General features: G+C 42.2%; 2 protein-coding genes and 1 long non-coding RNA gene across 14 annotated transcripts in view; 1 reads left to right on the top strand and 2 right to left on the bottom strand.

Annotated features, from left to right (window-relative positions):
- LOC105026181 (protocadherin alpha-C2) overlaps positions 1–13,680 on the bottom strand; it is a 29,571-nt gene extending 15,891 nt beyond the window's left edge. For 3 of the 11 annotated variants that reach the window (XM_034291731.1, XM_034291735.1, XM_034291736.1), the window contains exon 1: positions 11,137–13,680. In XM_034291731.1, the coding sequence (XP_034147622.1) occupies positions 11,137–13,584 (2,448 nt within the window). In that variant the 5' untranslated portion in view covers positions 13,585–13,680. The other 8 variants (XM_034291739.1, XM_034291740.1, XM_034291737.1 and 5 more) reach the window with 6 other exon arrangements.
- LOC117594395 lies at positions 1,995–15,500 on the top strand. 2 transcript variants are annotated; one of them, XR_004575690.1, is made up of 2 exons: positions 1,995–2,067; positions 14,659–15,500. It is a non-coding gene; the product is annotated as an uncharacterized LOC117594395 (long non-coding RNA). The 2 variants fall into 2 exon arrangements; XR_004575691.1 differs by lacking the exon at positions 1,995–2,067 and adding an exon at positions 4,890–4,965.
- A 1,940-nt stretch (positions 15,501–17,440) lies between these two features.
- Positions 17,441–26,189, bottom strand: si:ch73-233f7.1 (protocadherin). Its single transcript, XM_010897478.5, has 4 exons — positions 23,381–26,189; positions 20,098–20,156; positions 19,113–19,228; positions 17,441–18,928 (listed from the first exon to the last, which is right to left on the bottom strand). The coding sequence occupies exons 1-4, from the start codon at positions 25,913–25,915 to the stop codon at positions 18,561–18,563; spliced, it is 3,078 nt and encodes a 1,025-aa protein (XP_010895780.4). The 5' UTR covers positions 25,916–26,189; the 3' UTR covers positions 17,441–18,560.
- Positions 26,190–26,775: the final 586 nt, after the last annotated feature.

The following is a 26,775-nucleotide window of genomic DNA, read 5'->3' on the forward strand; positions in this document are numbered from 1 at the left end:
ATCTCCATGTTTGAAGAGGCATTACATCGAACCTGAATTTCTAGCTATCCTATAAAAATAATAAAATATGTTATTTTAATATGATTTGTAACTATGGCAGTCGTCAAACAGAATTCATTTTTAGCACTGCCAGCTGCATTGAACACACGTTGAATTATTAAGTGTAGGAAAGAAGTGTATTGCAATTTTTGGTCATGACTCCCACTGTGTTGACGCACTGAAAGGGAAACGAAACAGACACATCCGAGCTATAGTGCATTGCAGTTAATTTAGTAAAATTATATATCGCTAAGTCTTACCTGCAAAGTAGAGGCTGCTGAGTCGCTGGTCTCTGTCAGGCCTGTGCTCCTTGGTATACTGGACACAATGTATCTAGAGCCGGCCTTTGGCACAGGCTGTCTGACTACCAACTTTCCTTTTCTGGTCTCCGCTAGAAACAGACTGTACCAGTAGGCATCGTTGGAGACCAGGGTAGAATCAGCTATGGTCGAGTTCCTCTCACTGATCACACTGTTCCTACTGGGAGGAGCCGCTTTGCTTGGCTTCGTTGACTGACACTTCAGAACACAGGTGACCAATATGGTGATCAATAACAGGAAGGACACCGAGCCCAGGCCGATCACCAAATACAGGTTTAAGTCTGAGAATATGTCATATTCTAGTGGGACTTCAGTCAGGTCAGAGAAGGCTTTAACGTCAGTTTCCACTGTTGACAGCTTGATAGTAACTGTAGCAGAGAGAGCAGGGTCTCCGTTGTCCTTGGCGATGACAACCATCCGTTGATACCGCTGGTCTCTGTAACTGAACATTCTCATTGTCCGGATCTCTCCATTGTATTGATCCAGACTGAATAAAGTGGCGTCAGTAACCTGTAGAAACTGGTATGTGATACGAGAGTTCTGGACAGAGTCATTGTCTATGGCTATCACTTTGGAGACCATAGATCCTTTATCGGTGGATCTGGGGATCTTTTCCTCCACCACAGAGCCATGCGCGCGCCAAGGAGAGACAATGACAGGTGCGTTGTCATTCTGGTCCACAATAATGATGTGGACTGTCACGTTACTACTTAGTGGGGGAACACCAGAGTCTCTGGCTTCAATGTGGAAAAGGAACTCCTTCTCTATCTCATAGTCAAACGTCTTTAGTGCATAAAGATTACCGTTCTCCGGATTGATGGAGAACAGCATGGACATGGAGGTGTTCACGATCTCCTTTTCTATGATGAAATAAACTAAATACTGGTTTTCATGAAGGTCTGGATCAAACGCAGTGAGGGAACTTAGCAAGGCTCCAGGTGCGTTATTCTCTATAACGGGTATAGTGTAGAACGACTGGGGGAACTGTGGAACGTTGTCGTTAACGTCAAGTAGTTCTAAAGTCATTGTCTCGTTGTCTGATAGTGGAGGGGAACCCCTGTCTGTTACTGTAAAAGTGATGTCATACTCTTGGACTTTCTCACGGTCAAGAGGTTCTGAAACGACTAACTCATAAAAGTTATCAGAAGATTCTCTTAGTTTAAAAGGTAAGTGATGAGCAATATGAATATTTACAATCCCGTTTTCACCCGAGTCTTTATCACTGACACTAACAACAGCTATCACCGTATCTACGAGTATATCTTCCTTGATTGGACTTTGAAAAGATTTTATTGATATTTCTGGATGATTGTCATTCATATCGGTGACTAAAATTGTTAATTTACAATGGCCAGACAAGGAATTCGTCCCTTTATCTGTTGCTATAACTTCCATATCATAAATCTTAAAATCTTCATAATTTATCATTTCTTTTACAGTTATTTCTCCATTGTTAGGGTTTAAACTGAACGTGTCTTGTGTTTTCTCGGATGTATATAGACTATATGAATACACTACTTCCGAATTTGACCCCTCATCTATGTCAGTTGCATTTAATTGAATCACAAGACTTCCAGTGGGAGTGTTTTCCATTATATATATTTTGTAAGCATCTTTGTCAAACTTAGGGGCGTTGTCATTTGTGTCCAGAACCCGAACAATAATGCTGGCTGTGCCTGAGCGGGTGGGAACTCCACCGTCCACAGCGGTGAGTATTAAATTGTGAACCGCCTGTTCCTCTCGGTCTAAAGTCTTTTTCAGGATCAAGTTAGTAAATTTAGACCCGTCTCGGCCACTTTGTATTTCAATATCAAAATTGTCGCTTTCACTAAGATAGTATGTTTTAATTGAATTGGTACTAACGTCAGGGTCAACAGCGTTGTTCAGTGAGAATCTTTCTCCCACCGGGGCAGATTCGGAAATGTCTAAATGTATGGAATCTCTTCGAAAATGGGGCGCATTATCGTTGATATCCATTATTTCAAGTTCGATGTTAAATATTCTGATTGGATTCTCTAATGTTGCATCCATTTTAAGAAAACAAGTCGTTTTAGATGCACATATATTTTCCCTGTCTATCCTCTCTACAATATATAGCTCTCCTGTTTCTTTGTTCACATCCAGATATTTATTGTTGGCGATGACATCTAAACGCATTTTCCTTTTACTTAGTGTCTTTACGTCAAGTCCCAAATCCGCGGCTAAATTGGCAACAACCGATCCTTCTTCCATTTCTTCGGGAATAGAATAATGGGTTACGGCAGACAATGTGTTCATGGTGGAACAAAATAAAATAAAGACCGAGACGTACCTTCTCCAAGGTTGAACGAGAAATTGGGCTTCCATCGTTTGATTGTTTTGGTCCGTGCACAATTCAATATAGAATAATGTACCTTTTGTGGTGTAATTAGAAGCATACAAGTCGTCCGTTATACTGAGACTTATTCATACAATCTTTTTACGGCGCAGTATTCAGGGCTAGGGAGCTGTCCACGTTTGCAGTTTGGACTGTCATGGCGACTGTTACATCACATAAAGAAGTTGGTTTTACTAGTGAGCAGCGACACTTTGCGCATTGTTCCAGTATGCACACCCTTGAATTTAACCCATATATATGCAAGTTCAATTGATTAAAATAAATAAAATAAATACAAGTTCTAAATGTTTTTTTCCGGATGTGTTCGAATGTTTTACTTCTTGGTTCGCAACCGATATGAAGGCCTATATGCATGAAAGTGTAACCCTGCAAATAAGGCGCTACTTTTCTAGAAATGACGGAGATTGGTAAAGCGATTAACGACCATTTCGCTAGCCCATATAAGATATGAATAGTCTTACCTGCAGAGTAGAGGCTGCTGAGTCGCTTGTCTCTGTCAGGCCTGTGCTCCTTGGTAAACTGGAGACGAAGTATCTGGAACCGGCCTTTGGCACTGGCTGTCTAACTACCAGCTTTCCTTTTCTGGTCTCCGCTAGAAACAGACTGTACCAGTAGGCATCGTTGGAGACCAGAGTAGAATCCGCAATTGTCGAGTTCCTTTCGCTAATCACACTGTTCCTACTGGGAGGAGCCGCTTTGCTTGGCTTCGTTGACTGACATTTCAGAACACAGGTGACCAATATGGTGATCAATAACAGGAAGGACACCGAGCCCAGGCCGATCACCAAATACAGGTTTAAGTCTGAGAAGATATCATATTCTAGTGGGACTTCAGTCAGGTCAGAGAAGGCTTTAACGTCAGTCTCCACTGTTGACAGCTTGATAGTAACTGTAGCAGAGAGAGCCGGGTCTCCGTTGTCCTTGGCGATGACAACCATCCGTTGATAACGCTGGTCTCTGTAACTGAACATTCTCATTGTCCGGATCTCTCCATTGTATTGGTCCAGACTGAATAAAGTGGCGTCAGTTACCTGTAGAAACTGGTATGTAATACGAGAGTTCTGGACAGAGTCCTTGTCTAAGGCTATCACCTTGGAGACCACGGATCCCTTTTCGGTGGATCTGGGGATCTTTTCCTCCACCACAGAGCCATGCGCGCGCCACGGAGAGACAATGACCGGTGCGTTGTCGTTCTGGTCAACAATATTGATGTGGACTGTCACGTTACTACTGAGTGGAGGAATACCAGAGTCTCTGGCCTCAATGTGGAAACTGAACTCCTTCTCTATCTCATAGTCAAACGTCTTTAGTGCGTAAAGATTACCGTTCTCCGGATTGATGGAGAACAGCATGGACATGGAGGTGTTCACGATCTCCTTTTCTATGATGAAATAAACTAGATACTGGTTTTCATGGAGGTCTGGATCAAACGCAGTGAGGGAACTTAGCAAGGCTCCAGGTGCGTTATTCTCTATAACGGGTATAGTGTAGAATGACTGGGGGAACTGTGGAACGTTGTCGTTAACATCTAGCAGTTCTAAAGTCACAGTTTCGTTGTCTGATAGTGGAGGGGAACCCCTGTCTGTTACGGTAAAAGTGATGTCATATTCTGGGATCTTCTCACGGTCGAGAGGTTCTGATATTACCAACTCATAATAATTATCTGAAGACTCCCTTAGTGTAAAAGGCAATTGGTGAGGAATGTGAACATCCACTATTCCATTGTCACCTGAATCTTTGTCACTAACACTAACAACTGCTATTACTGTATCTACTGCTATATCCTCATTGAGTGGACTTTGAAATGACTTGATGGAGATTTCGGGATGATTGTCATTCATATCGGTGACTAAAATAGTTAATTTACACTGGCCAGACAGTGAATTGGGACCCTTGTCTGTTGCTATGACTTCCATGTCATATATCCGGAAGTCTTCATAATTTATTAACTCCTTCACTGTTATTTCTCCATTGCTGGGGTTCAAACTGAACGTGTCCTGGCTTTTCTCTGACGTGTATAAACTATATGAATAAATTAGTTCTGAATTAGTGCCCTCATCTAAGTCTGTTGCTTTCAGTTTAACAACAAGACTGCCAATTGGAGAGTTTTCAATTACATAAATTTTGTAGCTATCATTATCAAACATAGGGGCGTTATCATTGGTGTCAAGCACGCGAACAATGATGCTGGCTGTGCCGGAGTGCGTAGGTAATCCGCCATCAACAGCGGTGAGTATTAGATTATGCACAGCTTGCTCCTCTCGGTCTAAAGCCTTTTTCAAAATCAAATCAGCAAACTGTGACCCATCTCTTCCTTTCTGAACTTCAATATTGAAATGATCGCTTTTACTGAGATAGTATGCTTTAACTGAATTCACACCAACATCAGAGTCTACTGCATTACTAAGTGAGAATCTCTCTCCTATGGGAGTGGCCTCCGATATATCTAAATGTATTGCATCCCTTCGAAATTGTGGCGCATTGTCGTTCATATCTAAAATTTCTAATTCTATGTTAAAAATACGTAATGGGTTTTCCAAAATTGCCTCCATTTTGAGATAGCAAGATGTCTTCGCAAGACAAAGATACTCTCTGTCAATCTTCTCTACAATATACAGTTCTCCCGTTTCTTTGTTCACGTCTAGATATTTTTTGTTGGCTATAATGTCTAGCCTCATCTTCCTTTTACTCAGAGTTTTGACATCAATACCCAAATCCGTTGCAAGATTGGCAACAACCGAACCCTCTTTCATTTCCTCTGCAATAGAATATTGAGTAACAGCGGAGGCAGTGTACATGGCAGCAAAGAAAAAAAGCAAGACAGAGACGTACCTTTTCACTGGTTTTCCAGTTACGTACGACTCCATTTTTGCATGGGATTGGTATAGGAGCAACGCATTCAATACAGATAAGAAAAATGCATGAGACGATAGTAACGGTTTATAATCCTAGTCCATTTAAAATTGAAGTGAAAATTGGTAGAGAAAAACGATTCCCTTTAATGATATTTTTTCACGCACAAAGAAACTGTTCACTTCGCATATTCAACGCTTTCCTTATGGTGACGAACTGTCATGGCGATTATGGCGTCAGAAATACATGCTTTTTGCTAATCAACAGCGACCCTTTGCGTATGAAACATATTTGCACAGCTGTAACTTCACATTTGAGATATCCTGTATCTATGTGACCCATATAACTTCACGTTGCACTGATAAAACCGCGGAAATTAGGTTTTAATATATGTAAATAATATAATTGGCCCAAACTAAGTGATACAATTCAAGACATTGATATCCTTTGAATAAAATAGCCATTTAATTGGCATGTTTCATATCATCAGTGAAATGTTTCATTACATGAAATACATTGAAATTGTTTGCACGGGTAAGCTACGGATGTCGGAGAGGAATGAGATCATATAACAAAAAATATTGTTATCTAATCTAAAATGTATCATCTTCTCTTACCTGTAGCGTAGAAGCTGCTGAGTCACTGGTCTCTGTTAGTCCCGTACTCCTTGGTATACTGGAGACGATGTATCTGGAACCGGCCTTTGGCACAGGCTGCCTGACTACCAGCTTTCCTTTCCTGGTCTCTGCTAGAAACAGACTGTACCAGTAGGCATCGTTGGAGACCAGGGTAGAATCAGCTATGGTCGAGTTCCTCTCACTGATCACACTGTTCCTACTGGGAGGAGCCGCTTTGCTTGGTTTCGTTGTCTGACACTTCAGAACACAGGTGACCAGTATGGTGATCAATAACAGGAAGGACACAGAGCCCAGGCCGATCACCAAATACAGGTTTAAGTCTGAGAATATATCATATTCTAGTGGGACCTCAGTCAGGTCAGAGAAGGCTTTAACGTCAGTCTCCACTGTTGACAGCTTGATAGTAACTGTAGCAGAGAGAGCAGGGTCTCCGTTGTCCTTGGCGATGACAACCATTCGTTGATAACGCTGGTCTCTGTAACTGAACATTCTCATAGTCCGGATCTCTCCATTGTATTGGTCCAGACTGAATAAAGTTGCGTCAGTTACCTGTAGAAACTGGTATGTAATACGAGAGTTCTGGACTGAGTCCGTGTCTAAGGCTATCACCTTGGAGACCACGGATCCCTTTTCAGTGGATCTGGGGATCTTTTCCTCCACCACAGAGCCATGCGCGCGCCACGGAGAGACAATGACCGGTGCGTTGTCATTCTGGTCCATAATAATGATGTGGACTGTCACGTTACTACTGAGTGGAGGAATACCAGAGTCTCTGGCTTCAATGTGGAAAAGGAACTCCTTCTCTATCTCATAATCAAACGTCTTCAGTGCATAAAGATTACCGTTTTCCGGATTGATGGAGAACAGCATGGACATGGAGGTGTTCACGATCTCCTTTTCTATGATGAAATAAACCAAATACTGGTTTTCATGGAGGTCTGGATCAAACGCAGTGAGTGAACTTAGCAAGGCTCCAGGTGCGTTATTCTCCATTACGGGTATATTGTAGAACGACTGAGGGAACTGTGGAACGTTGTCGTTAACATCAAGAAGTTCCAAAGTCACAGTTTCATTGTCAGATAGCGGAGGTGAACCTCTGTCTGTCACGGTAAAAGTGATGTCATATTCCGGGACCATCTCGCGGTCTAAATGTTTTGAAACTATTAACTCATAATAATTATCTAGAGAAGATTCTCTTAACGCAAAGGGTAAATTATATTGAATGTAAATATCAACTTTTCCATTATCACCTGAATCTTTATCACTTACACTAACCACTGCTATTACCGTGTCTACTGCTATATCCTCCTTTATAGGACTTTGAAATGATTTAATAGATATTTCTGGATGATTATCATTCATATCTGTCACTAAAATAGTTAATTTACATTGACCTGACAATGAATTGACTCCGTTGTCTGTTGCAATGACTTCCATATCATATATTCTAAAATCTTCATAATTAATCATTTCTTTAACTCTGATTTCACCGCTAGTTGGGTTTAAACTGAACATTTCTTGCGTTTTCTCTGCTGTATATAAACTATATGAATATATTATTTCTGAATTGGTTCCTTCGTCTGAGTCAGTTGCATTCAGTTTAACTACAAGACTTCCAATTGGAGAGTTTTCCATTATGTTAATATTGTAGCTTTCTTTGTCAAATTTAGGGGCGTTGTCATTTGTGTCCAACACACGAACAATGATATTTACAGTGCCTGTGCGTGATGGGACTCCACCATCTACAGCAGTGAGTATTAGATTATGGACGGCTTGCTCCTCTCGGTCTAAAGCCTTTTTCAGGATCAAGTCAGCAAACTTTGACCCGTCTCGTCCAGCCTGAATTTCTATATCAAAATGATCACTTGAGCTTAGATGATATGTTTTAACTGAATTCATACCTACATCGGGGTCAACCGCATTGTTCAAAGAAAATCTTTCTCCAACTGGAGAAGATTCGGATACATCCAGGTGCATTGTGTCCCTTCGGAAATTTGGCGTATTGTCATTGATGTCCATAATTTCCAGTTCGATGTTAAACATTCTTATTGGATTTTCAATGGACGCATCTAATTTAAGAAAGCATGTCGTCGTTTTACTGGGACAAAGAAATTCTCTGTCTATCTTCTCTAAAATGTAGAGTTCCCCAGTTTCCTTGTTAATCTGCAAATACTTCTTATTTCCAACAACGTCTACTCTTATTTTCCGTCTACTTAATGATTTGACATCAAGCCCTAAATCCGTTGCTAAATTGGCGACTACTGATCCTTCTTCCATTTCCTCCGGAATAGAATAGTGGGTAACCGGAGACACCGTGTTAAGGGTGGCAGAGAGAAGAAGCGAGACCAACACGTACCTTTTCCAGGATTGAAGGAGACATTGAGCATCCATTGTTTGTTTTGATCCTATAGCGCAGTGCAATGCTGAAAACAACATGTTTGGATGGTGATATTAGAAGCCAAACCACACGCCCGTTGTAACAATACGTATTTTAGGTCTTCATTTTACAGTGATGGTTTCAGAACCAGAGAGCTTTCCGTATGAATTGATTTGCTTTCTTTACTGTGACAAACTGTGATGGCGATTATTACGTCACAGAACCGTGCGTTTTATTGGTGAGCAGCGACACTGTGCATTTCACAAAAAGAAAACACCTTTATATTTCAACCTTTTCAGGTATCTGTAAATTAGTGTAATTCTTATAGTATTAACTATAGGTCGACCTTTTTTTATTTGTAATTCCAGGATGTTATACTATTTTGTTAACCGCCCTTGTTGGTGTTTGCAAAGAAATTAACCACACATTACTTTTACGCACAGAAATCTGGCCACTGATCGTCAAAGCTATGTTTTGTTAAATTAGATGGAGATTTAGGTTTTACTTGCAAAGCAAATACTGCCAAATCAAAATCAAGTTTGTGCTCCTTAGTGTACCGGGAAGGACCTTTGGAACAGGCTGTCTGACCAGCTGCTTACCTTTTCTGGTACGCGCTAGAAACAGACAATACCAGTCGACGTCGTTGGAGACCAGAACTGAATTTGCGATGGTCGAGTTCCTCTAAGTAACTGATCAGGCTGTTCTTCATTTTACACAGCATTTCTTCATCCAGACCCAAATCAACAGAAAACTTCGCAACAACGGAGCTTTCCCCCATTTCGTCAGTACTAGATAGTAAGTGACGGCAGGTGGAATCTATATTCAGACCCGCAGTAAAAAAAAAAGCAGACAGACCGAGACATATCTTTACCAGCATTGTGCACTGAAATGTACCTGTACAGTTATATTTCTAGGTTCTGGTTACTGTGGAGGCAGCAGGTCAAAAACAAGGTGAACGAGGAAACGAAAATATCTTAAAATGGCAACTAATTTAGCATTTTAGGAAGGGCAGAGCAAAATAATGTGCTTGTTAATGTTTCAGCACCAGGAGCTATCCACTTTCAGTACTGGGTAACACTGAATGGACTTTTAGGGGTATGAGCCTAATGGAAAGGTCAGATGTTTTAACCACATCTCTTATATTTCCATCTATCTTGTTCCAGCGGGTTGTGGACCATCCATGGCACTTATGTTAGCTGAGTTAATAGAGAATGGCATTCACAATATGGGTTTGATATTCAGGGGCATCACTGTATATAATGTATGAAAATGTAACATGTCAGTACTGTTGGTTGATATCAATGACAGCATCTGCTCAATTATCTAAATGTTAAATTTAAATGATCAAAATGTGAATAGAGTGCATCTGATGGTTAAACGGCTTGTTGCTAACCCAGCTACACTGCTAAGTCAGGTTAATACCCATCCTTTCTTCCTTGTTGGCTTTTTGTGATGGACATTGTGTAATGTTTTTTTTTTGGTATCCTTGTTGATTCTGGCCTTTACCCAACTTCCCATGTATTTTTAGTGGTGGAGTAACAGACATGCTGGTCAAAAGAAATTGTACCCGAGAGATGTCACAGTGTTTATATAGGACTGTCAGATTTCAACAGGTGGCTCTTAGGAGTACCACCTTCTGCTCGTTGACAAGGTGTTGCAGAGGATGGGTGATGCTAGCATCAAGATGAACAGAGAAAAGGATCAGCCCAGTCATAAGGCACAGGTCCTGGGGTGTATTTTGTCCCCGAACCATAAGTCTTTGATAGAGTGTGCACTGCTAGAATGACCCAAGAATAGACATTACCACATTGGGGGAAGGCTGTGCCCTTTAAATAAGCTGCAGAAACTTTTGGGTATTGCTCTTTCTCTGTGTTTACAAGGTCAAGGCTGTTTGTAAACTAAACGTCGCTTAGCCATCAAGGCATAACAAACTCTCAAATGGTTTCAAGTCATCCATTGTAAGATATTATGAGGTGAAAAACCATGGTGAAAGTATAGGCCATACATTACTCCAGATAGGACTAGAGAAAATAGTGTTTGCTAGTTTTAGAAAGTGGTTTTGTACACAAGGTGACCAAAGAGAGCCTTCAAATCAAGAAGTTACAATGAGCAGCTGTATGCCTCTTTGCAATTATGTTATTTTCACTTTTTCTAGATATTCATTGAATTGGTAGGGCTTCAGAAGATATGCATGGTTTATGCTGTCCTAGCTTTACGGAAAAATAGATGTTATACTTTGACACAAAGTTGCTACATTAAACAAATTCATCCACCATTAACTGTGACTTGTCAGATACATATACATTTTCTAAAATGACCTGGAAGCAATTAGGGTTGCTCAGGAAACAAACAACATAGATTTTTACTTTTATGGATTTAATCTACCAAACTTTGAAGCAGTATTTCAGTTATTGGTCAGATGCTCTACTCACCAGGCTACCCTGACACTCTTTAATAACTATATGTTGAAGCCTTGAACAAAAGTGTTGCCAACATAATTTTTAAGGTTGCCAATAAACATGCTTGTCTTACCTGAAGTGTTGAAGCTGCTGATTCGCTGGTCTCTGTCAGGCCTGTGCTCCTTGGTATACTGGACACGATGTATCTGGAACCGGCCTTTGGCACCGGCTGTCTGACAACCAGCTTTCCTTTCCTGGTCTCCGCTAGAAACAGACTGTACCAGTAGGCATCGTTGGAGACCAGAGTAGAATCCGCGATGGTGGAATTCCTCTCACTGATCACACTGTTCCTACTGGGAGGAGCCGCTTTGCTTGGTTTCGTTGTCTGACACTTCAGAACACAGGTGACCAGTATGGTGATCAATAACAGGAAGGACACAGAGCCCAGGCCGATCACCAAATACAGGTTTAAGTCTGTGAAGATATCATATTCTAGTGGGACTTCAGTCAGGTCAGAGAAGGCTTTAACGTCAGTCTCCACTGTTGACAGCTTGATAGTAACTGTAGCAGAGAGAGCCGGGTCTCCGTTGTCCTTGGCGATGACAACCATCCGTTGATAACGCTGGTCTCTGTAACTGAACATTCTCATAGTCCGGATCTCTCCATTGTATTGGTCCAGACTGAATAAAGTTGCGTCAGTTACCTGTAGAAACTGGTATGTAATACGAGAGTTCTGGACTGAGTCCGTGTCTATGGCTATCACCTTGGAGACCACGGATCCCTTTTCGGTGGATCTGGGGATCTTTTCCTCCACCACAGAGCCATGCGCACGCCACGGAGAGACAATGACAGGTGCGTTGTCATTCTGGTCCATAATAATGATGTGGACTGTCACGTTACTACTGAGTGGAGGAATACCAGAGTCTCTGGCTTCAATGTGGAAAAGGAACTCCTTCTCTATCTCATAATCAAACGTCTTCAGTGCATAAAGATTGCCGTTTTCCGGATTGATGGAGAACAGCATGGACATGGAGGTGTTCACGATCTCCTTTTCTATGATGAAATAAACCAAATACTGGTTTTCATGGAGGTCTGGATCAAACGCAGTGAGGGAACTTAGCAAGGCTCCAGGTGCGTTATTCTCCACAACTGAAATAGTGTAGAATGACTGGGGGAATAGTGGTGCGTTATCATTCACGTCCAATAAGTGTACATTTATTGTTTCATTATCAGATAAGGAAGGTATTCCTCCATCCGCTACAACGAGAGTAATGTCAAATTCTGGAACTTTCTCTCTGTCTAATGGTTCTGACACTATGAGCTCATAAAGGAGGTCCGATGACTTGTTCAAAATAAATGGCACGGGTTGGTTTATTGATAAGCTTACTTTGCCATTTTCACCTGTGTCCCTATCACTTATGCCTACCAGCGCTATGACTGACCCTACCGGAATGTTTTCATTAACAGTGCTCTTATATGATTTCACTGCAATTTCTGGATAGTTGTCGTTCATATCTGTAACATGCACTACAATTTTACACAAGCCTAATAAAGGAGGATCTCCTTTGTCCTTAGCTTCAACGTGCATTTCGTAAAATTTCATGTCTTCATAGTCAATAGTGCCCTTTACGGTTATTTCTCCTGATTTCGGATTAAGGGCAAATACTTCTTGTGTTTTCTCCGACGTGTAAAGCGTGAATGAATATGTAATGTCTGCATTCGGCCCTTCGTCTTGATCAGTGGCGTTCATCTCCAATACCAGCGTTCCAGGTGAGGAGTTCTCTGTCATATTAATAGAATAAACAGGACGGTCAAACATAGGGGCGTTGTCATTTGTGTCCAGAACCTTAACGATTATATTAGCTGTACCTGAGCGCGCGGTGATCCCTCCATCTACTGCCGTCAAAATTAGATTATGAACTGAGTGCGTCTCCCGGTCTAAATCCTTTGTTAAAACCAAGTCAACGTATTTAGTCCCATCGCTCCCAGTCTGAATTTCTATAGTAAAATGCTCACTGGCGCTAAGATGATAGTTTTTTACAGTATTTATACCAACATCCGGATCCACTGCATTAGGTAGGGAGAATCTCTCACCCGGTGTTGCCGATTCCGAAACGTGAAGCTCTATTCTGTCCCTACGAAAATGAGGAGCGTTATCATTGATGTCTGTTATTCCCAATTCTATATTAAATATCCTCAATGGGTTTTCAATGATAACGTCTAATTTGAGAAAACAGGATGTCGTTTTAGTTGGACAGAGATATTCTCTGTCCATCTTTTCAACTATATAAAGCTCGCCAGTTTTTTTGTTGAACTCCAGATATTTTTTGCTATGGAAAATATCAAGTTTTACCTCGCGATGAGACAGTCCTGCAAGTTCCAGTCCCAAATCTGCAGCTAAATTCGCCACAACAGACCCCCTTTCCATCTCCTCTGGTATTGAGTACCTCGTCACCGACAACGCCTTGCTCCATAACGCACAGAAAACAAAGAGCCCCGAGAAACAGCGTCTCTGTGGGTGCATTCCGCCTTTGATTTCCATTAAGAAAATAGAAAAAAAAAACTCGTTATGCAAGTACATGGAGGATATTACACAATAAATATATATATATAGTAGCCAGGTGTTCAGAGCAGTATAGGGATATTTCTTTAAGCTGTGAGGTCTGTCCTATAGCAAGGGTGGATGAGAATGTAATGGCTTCCTCTGAACAGAGCTGAGACATTCACTGGTGAACAGCGACATGGTGTGGTTAATGCAGGACGGGAGTCAGGCTGTAAAAATGAATGTTCGTAGTCTACTTACAGAATGCGTAGTCTTATGATGCTTTTTTCCCATTCATATTCAAGGACATGTTAAATTGTACGATTTTTATATTGGTCTAGATATAATTTATTAGGAGGGGATTTCCGTCCCCCTCTGGTTCTGAACAGTCTCAAAGAGTATATTACAGGACTTGACTGACAAAATCAACTAAACTAATTGTTATCTGATCAATACAGGTTAAGAGCATTAACATTATTGGTATTAGTGTTCAGACCCCTTCAATTTCTCCACATTTGATTGTGATAGTAAAGTGATTCATAATTGATTATATCTTTAGTTAGCCATTAATTAACACACAATACCCCATAATGACAATGGCAATTAATTGAAAATGAGAAACGGAAATACCTAATGTACATAAGTATCATCTCCTAAGTATTCTCTCCCAGGAGCACAGGCTCCATCATTGTGAAATAAAAAATATTTAGAACAAACAACATTCTTCCTGGTGCTGAACTAAGTAACCAAACAAAAAGGGCCTTAGTCAGGAAGGTGATCAAGAACCAAATGGTCACTAATAACAGAGCTAAAACGTTTCCCCTTTTTTTTTTACTGTCTTTCATGCTATGGATGATGTTGTATGCTGGACCTGGTGTTTAATGAGTTTGCGCTCTTCTTTCCCTGCCTGGGCGTCTGACTGAGTTGGAAAGCCTCACTCATTTCCCTGTATGTCTTAACATCCCATTGCAGTAAATTGTTAGATTTTGGACCCTTTCCAAAACAGTGTATAGAAATTGGATACACAGTATGAAGTGCATGTAGAATGTTTGAAATGGCAGTTGGTATTACTTCACCTTACAAATGAGTTTTGTGTGCTGTACCTACCTACAGATTGGGCGTCTTCTCTAGCCAAGGCTGCGAATCCTCTGGTGGAATGAATATGCTTCAGCAAAGACAAGTCTGGAACCTGCCTGGACCATTCAGCCAACACAACATCCATATTCACAAACTTCTTGACTCACCCAAAATGTTTAACATTTATGTTTTATCCCTTAATATGTACTAATATTAGCCAAAGGCTATATGATTATTTTACTGTTGAAATCAGGTGTGCCAGTTTAGTGTTAAAACCAGTGAGTGAATAAAGAATACATCTGGGCAACCTGTAAAAGGCAGTCTAAACAATTTCAGCTGCATCAGAAACCATAGAAGTAATCACAAATTGGACTGTGTTAGAAAATGAAATAAATTTGAAATCATTTTTGTTATTAATTACAAAAATAATCCAGAACATATTTGATTGCATAATTAGTAAATTATTAAAATTATTGAATGAGATCTGAGGCAACTAAGTTTGTGTAGAAGTCATTAAATGAATGTGCAGTCAAGGTGTTTGACATTATTTCAGGTTCAACACTCCGGTCATGTCCCACAGTCATTATTTTCAAACAGTTTGTTGTTTTTATTTTTCACCTTACTTTAAGTTAATCAGTGGCAATTAATACCATTTGGATTTTATGTTGTAACAAAACATTATGTGAAAAAGTCCAACGAGGTGAATAACTTTAAGAGCCAATGTAATGAACTGACCACAGAGACTACATACTGAGGGGAGATCCTTGGCTTCTGTTTATGTTAATATCCTTTGTTGTGTGATCTTTCCTTTCATTATGTTGAACACATCAAGATAACTGAGTACTTTACTTCATTAAATGTTTCTTTTCAAATCTAAAGAAGCTCTCCAATTGCTTTTTTATATGTTCGGCATGTGGTCCTTTTCATTATCTTCCTCTGTTTGTGACTGAGTGATGCCTCCTGGTGGAGAAACAGCGGTGGGACTTTGTGTCTACACTACCAATCTAATGTCTAATCTCTGTATGTTTTGATACCATAGACCCAGTATCATTTAGTCCTATTTTAATCAGTTCATTGTCCCAGTTTTAACTCATAATGAGCCATGTTGGCATGTTTATGAGAGCATTTCTTTGTTTGCGTGGACTCTAGGCCTGTATAAGTGTTTTCTTTTCCGTGTGCTGGCCTCTGTTTTTCAAAGACTTTCAAAGACTTTAATTGATCAATTGAAAGGAAAGGGGATGCTGTCTCGGGGCAGAATATGTGTGGGCAAAGGAAGGTGAAGGTAGGAACATTGTGCTGGGCAGTATGACACTCATGAATCAACGAGATGGGAAAAGAGGCCTGACTAGGCCTTAGTAAGCTCTAAGGGAGAGGGTTTGGGTGGATTCCTGAATGAATGAACTCTAGTCATTTGGTCCTTAGCTAATGATAATGATAAAAGTGCCTTTTTGGTCATATATCAGTGTAACTCGCCTCTGCTGCAGATAAATCCATGCAATGAAATTGAACAGACTGTTAGGATATAGTACCAGACTATAGTTTATGTTAAATAAGCCTCTGTATAAAGTAGATACCAAAAGTCCACATGCAATATTGTTTCCCATTAAATTGCATGACATCTAACTGACCTAAATAATGTCTGCTCTGCTATACTGTCCATGTCTATGGCTCTTTTTCTCCCCCAGCCAGAGGGATGATTATACCTTAATTCAGAATCATCCGTATTGTCTTCCATGGAGACCAGTTTCTTATTAACTTCACTATTTTCAATCTCACCCATTATGGTACCTTTTCACCTCGGTCAAGACGTTTTTTTTTATTTATTTTTGAAACATAATTGTAGTATTCTTTCATTAAAAATGTTTTTTTTCCTATTCATACAGGTCAAATAAAAGTACTACACACAGGCAGAAGAAATGGAATGTCCATATAAAATATGCTTATTGTCAAATCATGTAGTTTATATCTATGAGTAAGTTTAGTTTTACATTCAACCTGCTTGGCATAAAATACCATGATAATGATTTGACTAATGTTTCTTTTAAAACAAAACACTTTAAAGAAATACTTTCCACACAGTAAAATGACAATGTGGCTTAAAAAAAGGGACGGACAACAATGAATTCGTATTCACTGAAATGTTTTGTCAAAGCAGCAAATATAATTAGTGCTTTACTATGGTGGTGAAACATGTATGTTGGGTTATGAGGTTTGCAATCACATGACAGTGTTCATTTCAAGATGTTTTGAATTGTGTAGGACACCTCATAGACTAACCGTCTCATAAAATATCCCTGGGATATTGAAATGAAAAGGGCACAGAGAGAAGGGCCAGAAGGTTTGACGCATCGTGTCCAGGTGTGGCATTTGGGATGGAAGCTCCCAGTCTGCTGCTGGTTTCCCAGTCCCGACGTCTTTTAATTAAAATGATATTTCGTTGGGATATTCTGTTTGTTCAGTTAATGAACCTCGACTATTCTCTGCGGGCGAATGGAAATGCAGGCACTCCAATTAGCATATGTTAGCATTTTACCATGTTTATTCCTCGCCAGGGTAAACAGCTTACCGTGGCAGAAAGCTTGTTCTGGCATTAGTGTGCCGGGGAACTTTTTCACCCAAAAACAATTTCCGAACTTTAAAGTGGATGTGTGACTCAAGCTGATTAAACTTTGAAAACGTGTCTCAATCAATTTAATCCATCCTTAGAATTAAACCGTTCCCTTCTTCAGGCCAGTTGGGGAATAGCTGGTGATGACAAGGGCATGAGCCTAATAGGCTAAACCGAGCCAGCTTCATAATTAATACATGAGGAAGAAAATTATGTGAGAAAAAATACTTTATTCTCAGAAATGTATATACAGTATATGTGTTGGGGGGTCTTTTTGCCGTTGTGGAACGCCTGGATCGCAAATGCAGTTTGCATATCTACAAGTATATTCATCATACATATTCACAAAAGATCTAGACAGAACCACATCTTTTTAACCGTTTCAGGTGAATGAACGCAACCCAGCAATTAGTGTTTATTTTGATTCAAAAATAGAATTCATATTTATAACAATGTGCAAAGCGCAGTCCAATCTTAGGCTATTTGGAAGTTTCTCATCAAAATGTTGCTCCAGGCTGATTGTCAAAATAATAATTACAATAATAATAGGCTGGAAAATAAAATGCATAATCAATTGAAAAACAGACAGTGGGAAACATGTAGCAGTAATGTGTCTAAAAGAACAATGGCCAAAAGTAGCACATATTAAAAAAGGGTGTAAGATCATTCCACTTAGGCTCATCCATTCATCTTCTCCATAAGAGTCCATCTCCCTCTCTCATGTGTGTAGAAGTCCAAGGTTCCCTAATTATCTCCATAGTTTGTATGCTTATTTCAAACCTTCAGTCAGGGAATTCACTCCTTCTGATTCAACTCTCTGCCTGTACTGTGTTTCCTATGCTCACATTCAGTCAGGGAATTCACTCCTTCTGATTCAACTCTCTGCCTGTAGTGTGTTTCCTATGCTCACATTCAGTCAGGGAATTCACTCCTTCTGATTCAACTCTCTGCCTGTAGTGTGTTTCCTATGCTCACATTCAGTCAGGGAATTCACTCCTTCTGATTCAACTCTCTGCCTGTAGTGTGTTTCCTATGCTCACATTCAGTCAGGGAATTCACTCCTTCTGATTCAACTCTCTGCCTGTAGTGTGTTTCCTATGCTCACATTCAGTCAGGGAATTCACTCCTTCTGATTCAACTCTCTGCCTGTAGTGTGTTTCCTATGCTCACATTCAGTCAGGGAATTCACTCCTTCTGATTCAACTCTCTGCCTGTAGTGTGTTTCCTATACATACGTTCAGTCATACCACAGAAGAAACACATTCCCTCCATTCACCCACCCACTGACCCATTCCTCCGCTCATCGACTGCCTCCTTCAGAGCCCTTTCATTAATCATTGTACAGGTCATTGTTTATGACGGCCGCCGCCGTGTCCGCCTGGGGCTCGTAGTTGTGGATGAGTCGTCTCTTCTTGCCGAAGGTGGAGAAGGAGTTGTGGACGTCCAACTCGCTGCGGTGGTGGGCGGCTGCCGGCCTCAGGGTGCACAAGGCGGACGGCGTTCCTGGGATGTACACATTGTGCTGATAGTCTGGAGGCGGGTGGGGGTGAGGGTGGGGGTGAGGGTGGGGGTGAGGGTGGGGGTGTGGCGGAAGTTGCTGCGGCTGTGGTTGGGGCGGCGGCGGGGGGGGAGGGGTGCACCGGGGGGTCCAGGAGCGAGGAGGAGGAGGGCCTGTGGCCGGAGGAGACATCTTATAGTCTGTGGAAGGAGAGCAATGAGGCCCGTTACATTGGTCTGTGGTACAGAATGACTGTAATCAAGCTAAGGCAGATTTTACGGCCAGACACAAATGCTGTGGAAGTGGTAGCTCTGCTTATTTCGTCCAGGGAGACGTGTGTTGTGTGTGTGTGTGTGTTTGCCCGTAGTCCAGGGCTTCACATACCCCGCATGTGGGTGCCCCAGGTCCAGTACTGGCCAGCCGCGGGGGCCATGTAGTTCTCTGGGTCTGCATGCATGGCTTTCCTCATCAGGGTGCCGTCCATGTTGATGGAGTTATAGCTGGAAAGGAAAGACAGAAATCCAGATTATATCAAATAATGTTCTACGCCAGGGTTCAATAAACCTCTCTATGGGCCTCCCAAGATGTTTCCCCTTTTTTGTTGTTAAACCTAAACTGAAAATGCCCATTTTATTAGTCAAAAGCTAGTTGTTAATTTGAGGCTGATGATAATATAAGGCATGAGGAGATATTGACTAGGCATCAGGCCCTTGTCTGAGCCAATCAACTGGTGACTGCCTGTCCATGCATTAATCGTGCAGCCTCTGATTGTCTGAAGATGTTTAGCTCGTCCAGCACCTCCATCTGAACAGAGGACCACATCAGTGTCTTCTAATGCCTATCAGAAGTTGATTTATATGATTGTCTTTACGGAGTGCACGGACAGATTATTTGGTATTAGTGAGATGTGCATTTTATAACCAGACCCTATGGGAATTGACCCCACGACCCTAGCATGGCCGGTGCCATGCAGTAGAGCTACACATGACCATCTATTGTAAACCTCCCCTAGGTTCTGGTCTGTAGTGTTACTAATAAGCCATGTTTTCTACCTCTTAACAGATGATGACCTTTCAAGGACACATCATTCATCAAAATATTCTGACATTCAGGTGAACATTTGAATCCAGAGGAAAAAATAGGACTTCTTTATGGAATGTTAGTCTCTGGAATACTCCATGCACATAGTATGCCACTACATTACTAGGCTTCTGTTCTCGACGGGCTGAAAACAGGGACCTGATGGTCATCAAGAGCAGCTTTCCCACTGCTACACTCCGGTACTTGCATCACAGTGTCCATTCAGACATTATTTGGAACATACTGGTATGCTGAGGTAGTTGTGTGTGAAGCAAAAAGTGATTGTTACCTTTTCAGAGAGGTGTTCTGGTTTTTTGTGAGAGTCCAGTCAGTGTTTGGTTGCTTGAGCTGTTGATAAACAGGAAAACATAATGTTGAAACAAGTCCTGTCTTTAAAAACACCTTTCTCAAATCATCCAGCCGTCATAGCCAGACTGCAGATGCTCTGACCACCTTGAAGAAATTGTTCAATATCTTTAGAGATGGACTTTGATAAAAATAATTACTGAACAATTTGTCTAAACATCCAAAAGCGCCCCCCCCCCCCCCCCCCCCCCCACCCCCCCCCCCCCCCCCACACACACACACACACACACACACACACACACACATTGTATTAAAGATGATTCAAGCAATTTCGAGTGAATTTCTATTTTATTTTTCACGGAGCTTGAGTGCCCCCAAGTGGCGTTATTTCAGAACGCAGCACGATTCTAATCGAAAACACGATTCTAATCTTCAAAGGAAACTGTGCCACTAAGGAAATTAGGAAAATTATACACGTAATTGTTTTTTGGAATGTAGGCATCATTTTTATATTAACATTGCTCTGATGCTCTGAGAACATGTTTTTAATTACCGTCTTGCTGAGGTGTATAAGTTGTGCGGTCCTTGCAGCTTTACTCACTTAAATGGGTCATTTCATCTGATCAGTTACACACCACGTTTACAGACCACTTTTATGAAAGGCCTATATAATTCTCTTTACTTTTTCACCTTCAATGTACTGCAGCAGTGAAATGTTTGGACACACCTACTTATTTTAGGATATTTCTTTATTTTGGCCATTTTCCACATCGTATAATAATAGTGAAGATATCAAAACTATGAAATAACGTATATGACATAACGTAGTAACCAAAAAAGTGTTAACCAAACACAAAAAACCTTTAGATTCAGATTATTCTAAAATGTATAATTTACATTCTGTTGAAAAACAAATAATATTCCCACTAAGCACAAACCAGATGGGATGGCATATCATGCTGTTGTAACCATGCAGATTGAATGTGGCTTGAATTCTACCTAAGTCACTGACAGTGTCACCAGCAAACCAACCCCACACCATCACACCTCCTCCTCCACGCTTCATTGTGGGAACAACATGCGGAGATCATCCGTTCACCCAAGACCGTAGGAACCAAAAATCGTACATTTCAATTTATCAGATCAAAGGACAAATTTACACTGGTCTAATGTCCATTTCTCATGTTTCTTTGCCCAAGCAAGTCTTTTCTTTTTGGTGTCCTTCAGTAGTGGCTTCTTTGCAGCAATTGGACCACGGAGGCTTGATTACTTGGGTCTTCCTTTCCTGTGGTGGTCCTCATGGGAGATATCATAGTGCTTGATGATCATTTCTACTGCACTTAATAAGAGAGTTAATACGTTTTTGAAGCTAGTTGAGAGAATGCAGAGTGTGCAAATCTGCCCTCAAGGCAAAGAATGGCTACTACTATGTCTTTTGATCGGTTTAACAGTTTTTGGATCCTAAATGATTCCATATGTATTATTTCATAGTTTTGAGGTCTTCACTATTATTGTGCAATGTGGAAAATAATAAAATAAAATAAATACCCTTAAATGAGTACGTGTGTCCAACCGTTGACTTTTACTGTATGTATATTTTCATCTGCCCGGTGAAATCCAGCTACACTTAAAGTGCAAGCCATAAATAATCGTTTTGGTTGACAAGTACGCTCTGTAAATATTCTACTGTTTAATTAGTAAATCTTTGAGGTTTTGTAGTGTCATGTTGTGGACCCATTCAATATGACTCACGTGGAAGATTGACTCTCGGGGAACGCAGGGGTGATTTAAGGGAACCAATTAACGTCATCAAGGACACCAAGCCCCTAGAGGGACATTGCTGCGAGCAGAACAATCATCATGACCTCGAAACCGGATTTTTTAATGTCCAGAGGTGTTACTGCTATGAATTGGACTGACATTTTTAGTCTTCAGTCTATACGAACATGGAGGTATTCGAGGGAATGTGTGGTCCTTTGTCTACATTCTATATCAGATTACAGAAATGACAATGGGCAATGCGCGTACATTAACGGTCTACTGGTCCCATCTAGTGACTCCGAAAACAGCGGGGTCGACATCTTCTCTCTTTCTCTTGTTGTCTATATGCCTATCTCTCCTAATCCTTCTCTTTTATTATTCCTGCGGACAGAACTCCGAGTAAAAACGGATCCACATCGCTCTCCTCACGCATTCGGCGAGGACAACGCCGGGGCAATCTACAGGCGCGCCACGTACCAGCCAGGTCCTTGGCACCCCCCTCCCCCCACATGCACAGTTCCTTCAAAAACCAGTCCTTGCCCCTTTGTCATTTTTCATTAATACTGAACGTGACCCCCTCGCGTATGCATCACTTTGTGTGCCGTATATATCTTCGGCCGTGTCTATGCCCTTGAGGCATAGTTAGTGGGGTCATCTGTCAAACCCGTAGTTACAAAATAAAGAGGTGCACGAGTCCCCAGAACGGTGGCGCAAGCCAGCCCCTGATGAGTGGAGTTCATGGTACAGAGATTCACCTTGTCTGTCAGCCGTTCACCTTGTAGGCTTACTCACTGTAAAAACAATATTAGAAATCAATGAAAAACTGGGGATTGATTTATGGTGTAGACTGAATGTCTGTCTCGTATCGAAAGAAACAGACAATACCATTTTGCCACAATTACACTCACAAAAACGTAACGGAATTCCTCAATTACCCAACGGCGAAAATATTTACAAATGAACAATTACCAGATGGTAAAATATGACATAAATAGATGTATAACTAAAAATAGACGGCCAAGACGAAGTACCAGCATTGAAGCTGAAAGATGAAGGTGAAAGGTTTATTATTTTCTGTTTCTTTGTGAAACCAATACATCTGGCAGACGTTCTCTGCGGGGGAGAGAAGAACAGCTCCACAAAACATGTTCAGTGTAACTGTGGTATACTTGGTAATATTCTCTATAGCCTTTGAAAATAAACTATACATTTTAATTATTTCACTAACGTTTAAGTTAATTATATGTAAATAACAACAGAAATGTCAACGTAACTGTATTTGTTGGTTTTTATATTAGGAGTTTGCCTGACGCCTGATGTTTGAGGCGTGATTATTGTGTCGCTCAAGTTCAGTCAGACATAATCATGACGGCATGTATGATTTGACCTTCATTAGAATGTCATGTACTTGATTTTAAAAACCGAACTCAAATTTCACACAGAGGCTAATCGAACGGGGTAAAATGAATTGTATATGAATGCCAACACATTTACTCTCACGTTACCTCATTCGGCGTGGTGGCTCCGGAGTGATTATTCACCGACGCGCATCTGTTGTGAGCGCTCCAAGCCAAGTTGTCAGCCCCTTTTGCCTCGTTGTTCCTCGGGGTGTTGCTGGGGCTGCACGGTTTCAGGAACATAAAGTCACTTTTAGATGACTCAGGGGTCAAACACACTTTATAGCAGTAGGCTTGGGACAGAGTGCCGTTATTTCCGTTCACCTCCATGCAGTTGGTGGGAACCTTCGCCCCGGTGGAGATCTGCAGGTTCAGGTTAGATTTCTTAAAAACCTCTGAGGGTGGCTCTGGCTGAAATCCCCCGCAGCAGCAGCAGGCAAGGGGGGGGAGGTTATACCCACTGAGAGTCTCTCTGTCCTTGTAACACTTGATTGTAGCTAGCACGATAATAGCCACCAGGAAGATTAGCGAGATGGTGCTCAGTGACACGATCAAGTAGAGAGCAAGGTTGGAGGGGGGCGGCGGGCTCAGAGTGAGGTCGCCGAAATCTGACAGAGACTCCGGCACGTTGTCGACCACCGAGAGGAGGATGGAGACGGTGGCGGAGAGAGGTGGCTGGCCATTGTCCTTGACCAGGATGACAAGTCTTTGCCTGGTAGCGTCCTTATCAACCAACCGGCGAATCGTCCTGATTTCTCCCGTGTAGAGGGCGACACTGAACAGCCCCGGGTCCGTAGCCTGGAGGACCTGATAAGAGAGTCGGGAGTTCTGCCCTGCGTCTGCGTCTAGCGCAGTGATCTTGGCCACTAGGTACCCCGCATCCACTGACCTCGGGACTACTTCGGTCGCCACGGTCCCGTTCTTGGGCAAGGGGGACACTATGACTGGAGCGTTATCGTTCTGGTCCAAAACGAACACATTCACCGTGACATTGCTGCTAAGAGGGGGAAATCCGGCGTCCTGCGCCTGAACCCGTATTTGAAAGTTCCTTAACTGCTCGTAGTCGAAGGATCGCAGCGCGTAAATGTTTCCATTGTCCGAGTTGATGGAGACGTAAGTGGACACGGGCATTCCCTGGATCTGACCCTCCAGAATCGAGTAGGATAGATAAGCGTTCTGATTAGAATCGGGGTCGAAAGCAGTGACTGAGCAAATGGATGCACCTGGGGCATTATTCTCGGTCACATAAACTGTGTATGATGGCTGGGTGAAGCGCGGGGGGTTGTCGTTAATATCAGATACTTGGACAAGAATTGTTTTCCTAGTGGATAGCGACGGGGAGCCCAGGTCCCGGGCCGTGAGGGTGATGTTGTACTCAGAGACGGCTTCTCTGTCTAGAAACTCACTAGTAACCAGAGTGTAGTAGTTCTTAAAAGATGAGTGGAGCTGGAAGGGCACGTTGCTCGGGATTTGGCAGTCCACATTCCCGTTCTCACCTGAGTCTCTGTCCATGACGCTTATAACTGCTATCACTGTACCCGGTGGCGCGTCCTCCTGGACAGGTGTGGATACAGAGGTCAGGATGACTTCTGGCGCGTTGTCATTCACATCTAAGATATCCACCAGTACTTTACTGTGTACAGCCACGGCCGAAGCACCCCTGTCTTTAGCCTGAACGTAAAGCTCATAAACACTCGCTTTTTCGTAGTCCACAATCCCTTTAACTCGGATCTCACCAGTGTACTGGTCCACGCTGAATAGCTCACGCACTTTGAGCGGTGCGTGGCCACTGAACGCGTATGAGACCTCCCCGTTGGCACCCTCGTCCAAATCGGTAGCATTTAATTTCAACACTAAAGTCCCCCTGGGTGCGTTTTCTACCAGACTCGCGCGATAAACAGACCGGTCAAAAACGGGCACGTTGTCGTTAGCATCCAGCACCGTGATTGTGATGAGAGCCGTTCCAGAGCGCTCGGGCGACCCACCGTCAACCGCAGTGAGCACCATCTCATGCGTCTTCTGCTGCTCCCGGTCCAGCGGGGTCTCCAGTATGAGCTCAGCAAACTTGCTCCCGTCATTACGCGTCTGTATGTTCAGCACAAAGTGTTTATTGGTGCTCAGCTGGTATGAACGGAGCGAGTTGGTGCCGACGTCCTGATCCTGCGCACTTTCCAACGGGAACCGGGAACCGGGCGCTGCAGACTCAGTAATCTCCAAATTGAACTCGCTCCATGGGAAGCTGGGAGAGTTGTCGTTTACATCCAAAATCTCTACCTCCACTCTATATAGTTCTAACGGATTCTCGATCACCACTTGCAAGTGTAAGAAACAAGTCGGACTCCGTTCACACAGCTCCTCGCGGTCGATCTTCTCGTTAACGAATAAAATACCGTTTTCCAGATTCACCTCTAAATACTGTTTCTTGGCACCGGAGACTATCCTAAATCGACGGGAGGAGAGTTTGGCCACATCCAAGCCCAGGTCCTCCGCAATGTTACCGACAAAAGCCCCGTGCTCTAACTCCTCGGGAATGGAGTATCGAATTTGTGCCAAAACCAGATCCACCACACACGCGCACACCAGGAGGCATACCACCATCCCAGTTAACGGTGTCCACCGGGTGCTCAACATCATGTGCTCCATGTCAACTACGCGCCTAAAAAACAGTGAAAACAGCTAGGTTTACCAATCATTGACATTGTACATCATCAAAGCACGTGCATATTGTTTCCAATGGGTGTAGGAAACTTAAGTACGCTTAGAATGCATTATTGCGCTTTAGAATGATAAAAAAAACTACAATATAAACTGAAAGGAGAGGAGTGAATTGCTATGTGTGTTGTGCTCCCCGCGCGCAGTACCAGCAGTGTGTGAGCGGGGGAGGCTCGCGCTCCGATTTTCCAGTGCATTTCTTTCAGATGTGCTGGTGGGTGTGTGTGTGTTTTCTGTATCTCTCTCTCTCTCTTTCTCTCTTTCTCTCTCTCCCTCTCTCTCTCTCTCTATGTGTGTGTATGTGTGTGTGTCAAAGAAAAGGAGGGGTCCGTGGCTGCGCGCAGCACCGTATGGGAGAAGAACGACGTGAGAGCAGCGACTATAATTACTGTAGCACGGTTAACCCTTTCTCTTGTGCAATTACTCCGTGCCTTAGGTGCGCCAAAGAAGTCTAACTTTCTGTCGTCACATCAGGCGGAGACTGGGTTTAGGGCAAACTTTCTTTTCAAATGAGGGTGTCATTTTCTATGTATTTGCTGCGGATCTGACGCAGATTTAAAGATTTCTCTGCACGTTGTCCTTCAGGCCTTTCAATAAAACACTTACTAACGACTCTGCGTTGGGAATAAAAATATGAAAGACACGAAAAAGCTCTTCGTGTTTCATAGCTACTGGCGACAAGGCCAAGATGGGATTGGAAATAGTGCCTCAAATAGCTTCTTTGAAAAGTAATACCCAAATGACCCCACTGATTCATCATCACAGCGAATTTGGGATTTCTACAAAAAATA

Source organism: Esox lucius, chromosome 4 (assembly GCF_011004845.1).
Source record: "Esox lucius isolate fEsoLuc1 chromosome 4, fEsoLuc1.pri, whole genome shotgun sequence".
NCBI lineage: Eukaryota > Metazoa > Chordata > Actinopteri > Esociformes > Esocidae > Esox > Esox lucius.

Bases quoted from the DNA above. Each gene is read 5' to 3' on its own strand.
- si:ch73-233f7.1 (XM_010897478.5), bottom strand. From the start codon at position 25,915: ATGGAGCACATGATGTTGAGCACCCGGTGGACACCGTTAACTGGGATG. The intron at 20,157-23,380 runs GTAACGTGAGAG...GTTTATCAACAG, and splicing joins GAGCCACCACGCCGAATGAG to CTCAAGCAACCAAACACTGA. The intron at 18,929-19,112 runs GTATGTGAAGCC...CTCCTTCCACAG, and splicing joins CTGGGGCACCCACATGCGGG to ACTATAAGATGTCTCCTCCG.